The 8,688-nt window shown below is 49.6% G+C and overlaps 2 protein-coding genes across 2 annotated transcripts in view; one reads left to right on the forward strand and one right to left on the reverse strand.

The window, feature by feature from the left end:
• Nucleotides 1–2,462: 2,462 nt before the first annotated feature.
• On the forward strand, nucleotides 2,463–4,367 carry LOC137900527 (small ribosomal subunit protein uS11-like). Its single transcript, XM_068744627.1, is given in 6 exon segments — nucleotides 2,463–2,508; nucleotides 3,209–3,360; nucleotides 3,471–3,632; nucleotides 3,711–3,727; nucleotides 3,730–3,786; nucleotides 4,254–4,367. Coding segments are annotated over 5 exon segments (453 nt in total). The 5' UTR covers nucleotides 2,463–2,508; nucleotides 3,209–3,211; the 3' UTR covers nucleotides 4,322–4,367.
• A 922-nt stretch (nucleotides 4,368–5,289) lies between these two features.
• LOC137900153 (rab proteins geranylgeranyltransferase component A 1-like) overlaps nucleotides 5,290–8,688 on the reverse strand; it is a 4,500-nt gene continuing 1,101 nt past the window's right edge. The window contains exons 3-8 of the mRNA XM_068744212.1: nucleotides 8,013–8,120; nucleotides 7,859–7,922; nucleotides 7,429–7,525; nucleotides 6,630–6,728; nucleotides 5,870–6,012; nucleotides 5,290–5,793 (exon numbers count right to left, since the gene is read on the reverse strand). Coding sequence (XP_068600313.1) covers nucleotides 5,419–5,793; nucleotides 5,870–6,012; nucleotides 6,630–6,728; nucleotides 7,429–7,525; nucleotides 7,859–7,922; nucleotides 8,013–8,120 — 886 coding nt within the window. The 3' untranslated portion in view covers nucleotides 5,290–5,418. The remainder of the gene's footprint in view (nucleotides 5,794–5,869; nucleotides 6,013–6,629; nucleotides 6,729–7,428; nucleotides 7,526–7,858; nucleotides 7,923–8,012; nucleotides 8,121–8,688) is intronic.

Genomic DNA, 8,688 nt, shown 5'->3' on the forward strand with positions numbered 1-8,688 from the left:
AATATTAACCTGCCTGCTTCACCCAGAGTTTTGTTGCCGACTAGATTTACGACAGGAGATTTGAGGTTTTGCGTGACCGGTGGCGTTTTAACGTTAGATTTACGACAGCAGTTCTGACGGAGCGATTGTATTTCTTCCTCTGCGAAAAGTGTTTACTCTGTAGAAATGATGTGATTTTCTGCATGCAGGACTTTGTGTTTCGTGTTTGGGCTTCGGTCTCTGCTGCGTCTTGGTACTCGCGGCTGCCGTGTTATTTCCCAGCTCTCCAGTGACTTGAATGACTTGTTAGCTTTGTTAGCATTCCTCGCTGCTAGTCACAAGCTAACAGAACGCCAGTGGAGTCCTTTAATATTCTGCAACTCTTGACCCATCGTGTTCGTCTCAGAGGTTTTACGCAGCTTTTTAACCGTCGGGAGAATGTAGAACTTTGTACAATCAGATTCTTACTATGAAACATGATATTATTATTATTATCGATATATTGCATTTGTATATTTAAAGGCTTTTTAATGTTTGCATCAGGCATCCAGTGCTAGCATTGTGTGAATCAGCCTGTAGAGAACACTTTGTATATTACTAGCTTCATTTTTTTCTTAAGTGTGATTAGTGCAATATAGAGTGTGACACAAGTTCCCTAGGCAACGGGTGAATGTCGTTGCCATGGCGGCACTGCCTTTTGCCTTGACGCCTCCTGCCATTTGTTGTCCAGACAGGAGATGCTCAGACATGAGGAGGCCCGGGTCAAAGGTCGGTATATGGCCACTTGTAAATCTAACCCTAACACTTGCCGGCCTCTTAGATGACGTCATGTATTTGTGTCACCAGTTAAGGGGTGGAGCCTCATTCATGATTGTATTTTGTCATAGAGTCTTAAAGTGCCATTGCGTGTGGAATGATTTCATCAACAATAGAATGTATAAAAAAAAAAAAAAACACGTTAATTAACTGCTAATATGCAAGAGGATTTATTATCATGGAAGGAAAAGCACAATAATCAATATTGATGCCCTATAATTCAAACAGATTCCATCATATTTAATAGTATTTTTTTTGTATGTTTTCAGCCATTCGTTTCATTCTTTTTTTGTATTCCCGTTATCTGAAAGAGAACAGTTCTCCCTGTTTCCTGTGCAGCATGTTAACACTCTGCAAAATCAATAGCCAGTGATCAATAATCAGCTCTTTCATGTCCACTTCAGCTTTTTCTACTATAATGGATATTGTACTGTACTGTATTAACTCTGATGCTGCATGCTCAGTGTGTGTGTGTGTGTGTGTGAGAGAGAGCGAGCGAGAGAGTGTGCATGTATGTGAGTATTTTTAATATTTTTTTCTTTTGTAGTATTTCTTCTTCTGCATTGTGATTAATGTGTTTCTGTAAATAAACTGTGTTCAAATGCTGCCGCCTCGTTTCATTTAAAGTCTTATTTGGTTAAATGATGTTGAAATATTGGTAAAAAATTATTTTAAGGAACGTAATCTGACCCACCTGAAAGTTTCATAAATTCTTTATTGGGCTCCTAAAATGACTAAATGTTTCAGAGATATCTTGCAGAAAAACAGACAAACAAACAAATGAGCGATCAGATAAACTGCTCGAACTCTGACGGTCAGAGGAGACAGTAAAATACACCTCGTATCTTGTAGGATACATGCAGTACACACGGATTTTACTTGGACGGGTACATGATGTTTGAAGTGGATTCATAAAATAATTAAAACCTCTTAACTTAATTCAGAGAAAACAATCCTCTGCCTGCAGGGCTGTCCCTCGTTCGTCGCGGCTGTTTACGTTCCAGGACCCCCCCCCCCCCCCCACAATAGGTGAAAGACCGTGTTATTTTTGATTATGTTACGTGTACTTTTACCTTTCTAAACCCTCCCTACACTTTGATCATCCTGCCCTATTGCCCTTTTCCCACACGCCGACAAACACTTTTCAATTCTATTCGTTTTTATTTCTGTAGCAGCAGATCTGAACAGAAAGTCGTCTCAAGACGAGCACGTTCATGTTGTGGGATGCACATACAGTAATACAGTACTGGAGTGTATATTTCTTATCCTCTTAAACACTGTCAATGCTACCTGAACTCTGAATCCTTAATTAGTTATATATAATATAATATAAATGGAGTATATTATTATCTCTCTCTCTCGCTACAACAATAATAATGATAATAACTTTACCAGACTAATGCGAGGTTTAAAGATACTGAAACTTGAATCATGGCCATGATGATGACGTTTACTGCACAGCCAATTCGTTTTGTTTTCTTTTTTACTCTCTTTTTACTGTTTTTTTTTTAGGCTAGAATTTTTTTTATTATATCAATAAAATAACGGAAATAGTGGAAATGTAAAACGTCCTAAATGTGAATCGCAGTTTCGCGTAAAGGCCACGTGGGGGCAGCAGCTGCTCGTTCCCGCGCTGACAACTCAACTCAACTTTGCCCCCGGAAGCGGAAGTTCTTTCCTTTCTTGTTTCTGCTTCTTGAGAGACACACAGAGGTGGGTTCCCCTCCGCGGCGCATCCGACTTTAATCCCCTCTTTAGGTGACCATCCGTGTTCCTGGCGCGCCCTCACGCACTCCGCGGGCGCGTTTCTTTGCGTCCGCGCTGCACTCGTTTCTCTGCGTGACGCTTGACGGCGGGTTTTCCTCTCCGCTCCGGAGACATGTCGCCATTTTAGCTCGAAGCGGAGAGTTGGGCGCTCGTTAGCTCGTTCATCGTTAAATGTTCCGCGACGTCTGTCTCAGTGAAGCGGGTCGGAGGGAGCTGTTGCCCCGGCAACGACCTCTTCGGGCTGGACGCTAGCGAGCTAACGTTAGCATCAATGCTTTACGGGGCGACGGGAACGGAGACCTGCGTTAGCTTCAGCGGCAGCGCGTAAAGCAGGAATCCCGCGTGGACGCGCCTGAGCCGCCGGTGGTGCGTGTCTGTTGTTGCGTTACTTTCTGCTTGAAGCGGTCGTAAACCGAGTTGTGACCGATAAAACGCGGTGAACACGTGACGTGGATCCGCTTCCGTGTTTATCAGGAGATCCTGAACGGATCGATAGTTGATCAGTTAAATGTTGGGAAAGTGTTTGGGTTAGCCCGTTGATTGGCTAACGTGGGTTAGGCTGCTCTGACATCATCATCATCCAGCGTGCTGGAGCGATGAAGGTGACGGCTCCTCGCCGTCTCTGACTCCGCCCCCTCTCTTCCAGACGATGGCTCCTCGCAAAGGGAAGGAGAAGAAGGAGGAGCAGGTGATCAGTCTGGGCCCGCAGGTGGCCGAGGGGGAGAACGTCTTCGGCGTCTGCCACATCTTCGCCTCCTTCAACGACACCTTCGTCCACGTCACCGACCTCTCCGGGAAGTGAGTTCAGGCCGGGAGACGCCGCCGGCCCCGGGCGGGGGCCGCGCCTCCTCACCGCCGGCCCCGGGCGGGAGCGGCGCCGCCTCACCGTCCCCGTTCCTCTCTTCCAGGGAGACGATCTGCCGCGTGACCGGCGGGATGAAGGTGAAGGCGGACCGGGACGAGTCGTCTCCGTACGCCGCCATGTTGGCCGCCCAGGACGTCGCTCAGCGCTGCAAAGAGCTCGGAATCACGGCTCTGCACATCAAGCTGAGAGCCACCGGAGGAAACAGGTGGGTGGGGGGCCCGGGGGGGACGCCTGTCCTCGTCTCCGTCTCGGCGCTCGCGCTGAACCGTGTCTCTGCGTTCAGGACGAAGACTCCCGGTCCGGAGCTCAGTCGGCTCTCAGAGCGCTGGCCCGATCCGGCATGAAGATCGGACGCATCGGTGAGGACGCGCACGCACACACACACACCCCGTCAGGGGCCGTCCTAGAGGTCTGACGGCATGTCTCCACGGCAACATGGATACTCGGTGTTACTATGAAGTACTCGTTTCGTACTGGATCTGCTTCCCACTTCCTGTCTGTCCATCACAAGATGAATGTAAAACGTGTTCGAGTATATTTTACTTTATTGCGTCACGGTAACACGGACGAAGCGTTCCAAACTGATTCGGGATCAGGATCAGCTGGTCTGGATGTCGGACTTCCTGTTTGACCTCTGCCTGTGTAATCCCCGTGGGTGGGAGGAGCTAATCCGGTTATTTAAAGGTTGTCTTTCTCGGGCGTGTTAAGGGTACGATGATCGGCTCGTTGACGTTCCGAGGCAGCGAGACCAGCGCGTGGAATCATTCTTGCGGGTTTGCAGCCGACGGCGGTTAACTTCCTGTTTGTCTCCTTCCCGTTTCACCAGAGGACGTCACTCCCATCCCGTCGGACTCGACCCGGAGGAAGGGCGGACGCCGCGGCCGGCGTCTGTAGACTGCACCAGGATTTTCTGATAATAAAAGGATTACTCACGTCTGAATCGAGTCTCTGTTAACTGATGCGAGGTCTGATGTGCAGAAATATAAATATCTAATCGTTCGATTCTGAAGACCGTTACTAAAGAACTCTTGTTAAGGGTGTAACGGCTCGGTTATGTTTAATGCATGTTTACTCATTAAATTTATTCCTGTCAGGATCTAAACGCTCCGGTGGAACTGAAGTCTTCGGGTGAGTGTCCGCCCGGACGCCTTTGAGTGTCGGACACTTGACTGAGCGCTGGCGGCTCGCAGGAGCACGCACATAGCAACGCGTTAGCTCTCTTTCTAGTGAGCGGGCTTTCTCTGTAGGGGATGTTGTCACGGCAACCAGATCTTAAGTAAATGTATTTTTTGTCCCGAAGTTTACCAAACAGAAGTGACATTTAAAATGTTCAACAAGCCCGATGTAACCGAGTCGTGTAATTGATGATCACCGCTTGACAAATGAAGTTCAGCGTTCACGCCGTGCAGTTCACGGCTTCGGCCAGCAGGAGGCAGCAGCGGCTCACCTAAAGGCCCAGAAACTAAGCAGATCATGAAGTGACAGCCGCAGAATCAGCGGGAGGCTCCTCTGAAGCCTCGGCCTGACATTCAGATGTCTGCGGGCCAAACCGAGCCTTTGCTTTCCCATCATGCAGCTGTCTCCATGGAGATCGTGGGTTTGTGGGAGGGGTTGAGATCTGAGGACCTACGGGAGGCCCGCGGGCGTCCGGCGCCCCACCGGTTACTTTCCTGTTGGTAAAGGTCGGAGGAAACGGCTCAGGTTTCGCCCGGAGACGCTCTCAGGATGGTTCCAGCAGAGGAAACCGGTTCGATCCGGTCTGTCCCTCCATCGTTGCTGGTTCTGATGGTTTGGAGGAGGTTGCCTCCTGCTGGCAGCCAATCAGAGTGCAGAACACGGAGGTTGCTGATAATGAAGCTTTAATGTTTCCTCGGAACAAAAACTTCCGACACTTAAATTACAGAAAGGAGAAAGAATAGAAAATAAATTAAGATTTTAAAGAAAGTTTAACCCAAAGATCAGCGTTGGCTTCCGTCGGATTGGAACAAACGTTACTCCTCCAGAAGACCCTGATCCTCCAGCCCCGCCTCCTGTCCTTTCTTCTCCTCCAGCCCCGCCTCCTCCCGTCCATTCTCCTCCAGCCCCGCCTCCTCCTGTCCGGTCTCCTCCAGCCCCGCCTCCTGTCCTTTCTTCTCCTCCAGCCCCGCCTCCTCCCGTCCGTTCTCCTCCAGCCCCACCTCCTGTCCTTTCTTCTCCTCCAGCCCCGCCTCCTGTCCTTTCTTCTCCTCCAGCCCCGCCTCCTCCAGCTCCTCCTTTTTGTCCTGCTCCCCCGTGTTGCCTTCCCCGTCGTAGACGATGTCTTCGGGGTTCGGGGCAGGAGGACAGAAATCCTCCTCTGGAAGGATCTTCTGGAAGATGGACTCGGCCTGGACAGACGCCGGAGACAACGCCGCTTACAGACTGTCCTCGCCGAACGGTCTCTGCGTGGAGCCTAAACTTCACCTGTCTGACGGCGCGATCGTGGCCCAGAGCGCCGTCCGGTCCGGAGCACAGGTGCACGTTAGATGGGAGGTCGTGACCTTCGACCTCCAGCCCTGAACCATCGGCCATGTTGAAGTAGAGACACCAGAGGACAGACGGCGAGTCTGCAGAGGGTGAACAGAACCGTCTTCATAATTAGATATTAAATGTGATTATTATTATTTAAATGAGGTCAGCAATTCTAACCGCCTGCTGGCTGCTGATAGGCCGGAGCAGAGGGACCATGTGACCCTGAACCAATCAGTGTCAGCCAGATTTACATGAAGAAACACCAACGGCCATTTCATGCTGACGACGGTGGATCATCAATAATCAACATTACGACACGGACTAAATCAAATCATGTCTTCACTTCAGGGACGACATGAACACGTCTCTCAGACAAACACGTCCCTCAGACAAACAGGACGGCGTGTCTTTCATCTTTGGGGTGTTCTCACACACATTTGATTTTTCTCTTTATCTCATTTATCGATTAATCAAAGAAATGATCAGTGAGATTAATAAAACTAATAGTTGCAGCTCTGGTGAAAACGCCGACGCGGCAGGTTCACAGAAACACGACAAAGAAGCGTCTCTCCTCCTCCTCCATTATCTCTGATGGAGGGGGGGGGGGGGGCTCCATTCCTGCGGGTTGTTCATGTTATAATTAAAAGCAGAGATGGAAATGATGAAGTGAAGGAGGGAGGAGAGGAGAGAAAGTCTATGTTCGTTCCGGCACCTTGGTCACGTGACTCGGGTGTTCGGAACATCTCGGTAACCAGTGGCGACAGGTCCTCGTAGGCGGAGCCGACAGACTGACAGGTGAGGTGGACCAAGTCTGGAGAAGAAAAAGATTTACATCTAAATAATACTAATAATACAGACGAGGCTCCGCCCCCCTTCGGCAAAGACAAACTTTATCCGGTTTCGAATTATTACGCTAAGCTAATAAAGCTATCCGGAGCCACCTATCAGGAGAGGCCACGCCTAGAAACAGTTATAACTCCCTTCCTGAAGGTCCACATCTTCTAAGACGTTTTAGACGTTTTAAGGATCCACCGTTTCCCCGATTGAGACAAATGGTGTTTTCCTTTAGAAAAGGGTTCAGGCTCACTGACTCAGCAACCAATCACACTGCAGCATCCGGCGCACAGTAGAAGAGGAGGACGAGGATGATGGTTTGACAGGCGGAACACACGCACACACACACCTCTGCTGTGTGTGTGCGTGTGTGTTGTTGGTCATTAATCAGTGTTTCTCGCTGTGGATAAATTAGTTTCTCCTCAAGGACACCGCAGGAGTCCCTGCAGCAGACGCTCGGCATCCAACAACATCATCCAACATCATCCAGCATCCAACAGCTCCAGTCCCTCAACCACAGCGCTCGTTGTTATTCGCAGGTAAACAGACAGGGGGCAGGACTGAGACGTCCTCTGCAGAGAGACGAGAGGTTTCGTCTCCGAGGACAATCGGAGACGAAACATTACAAATAAACAAGCGATGCTAAAAGACGGGGGACAAAAGTGTCTCCATCTCACGTGTTCCAGACATGCAGGTCATTGTGGAGGAACAGAGCTCCACCATCCGCACCGCCGGGCGTCCCGCCGCCACCGGAGGAACGGTTACCAGGGAGACCTGACAGGCGGGGAGAAAAGTTACAGAAAAGTCTGAAAAGAAATTCTCCTCAGATTCGCTTGATCTTATTACCGAACACTGCAGGCTAACGCACGCTAACACACACACGCACACACACACACACACACACACACCCCAATTCAATGTCAATATTTAACTCTCACATAATTAGCAAGGAATGTGTGTTTGTTCAGAAAGATGAATTTGGGGGATTTCCGACTCCATATTTGACTTCCTTTCTCTCTTTGACGAGCGTAACTCCCATGATTCACTGGGGCTGAAGGACACAGTGACCTCTGACCTGAATATCTAATCAGCCCAAACACGACTCACCTGCTGGTCTGATTCGCTGGGCAGAATGGAGGCGTCGGTGATCAGGACCGCTCTGGACAGAAACCTGCACGGAGACAGACGGACAGACGTCCAACAAGCCCGTCGTTACGCGGCCTCGAGGAGCCTGGCCGGTTGGCGATTGGTGGGCTCTGACCTGGTGGGCGTGGCCACCTTCTTTCTGGCCTCCCCGAAGTAGCCTTCCTCTGCAACGAAATACCTGCAGCCGATTCGCTGTCCCCGGCTGTCGATCACTGCCTTACACCTGAGTGAAGGCGAGGAGAAAAAGACGGCACAAAGACATTTATCAAACGAAAGACGGACACTTTGAAGAAGTCAAACGTTGGACTTAGGACCGACGCAAACCTCGGAGGCGTTTATAACAACGTTATAACGTTAGCCCAAATACAGACTGACCCGGAGAACACAGAATCATTTCACCTTTAACAGCTGATTCATGGGTTCATTTGTTAAACCAACGGTGGACCGACTTTAGAATCCGACTTTAGAATCCGACCTCGGACCATTTGAATATTTCACACTATTAAATTATGATTTTCAGTATAGAAATGATTGATTTCCAAGGTGGCAGCGTTTCAAGGGTGCCTCTCACACACACACACACACACACACACACACACACACACACACACACCGTCACCCCATCACAGAGCAGTTTGGATCGTGGCCCCGCCCCCATCAGACCCGTTTGGAGCGTGGCCCCGCCCCCATCACTGACATGCACATCACCAGCGTGGCTGGAGCTCCACACACGGCGTTCATTCATATTTAAACGAAGGCGAGCAGGAATAAAACAGGTTCTCGGTTCTCGT

This window comes from Brachionichthys hirsutus, chromosome 10, assembly GCF_040956055.1.
Source record: "Brachionichthys hirsutus isolate HB-005 chromosome 10, CSIRO-AGI_Bhir_v1, whole genome shotgun sequence".
NCBI lineage: Eukaryota > Metazoa > Chordata > Actinopteri > Lophiiformes > Brachionichthyidae > Brachionichthys > Brachionichthys hirsutus.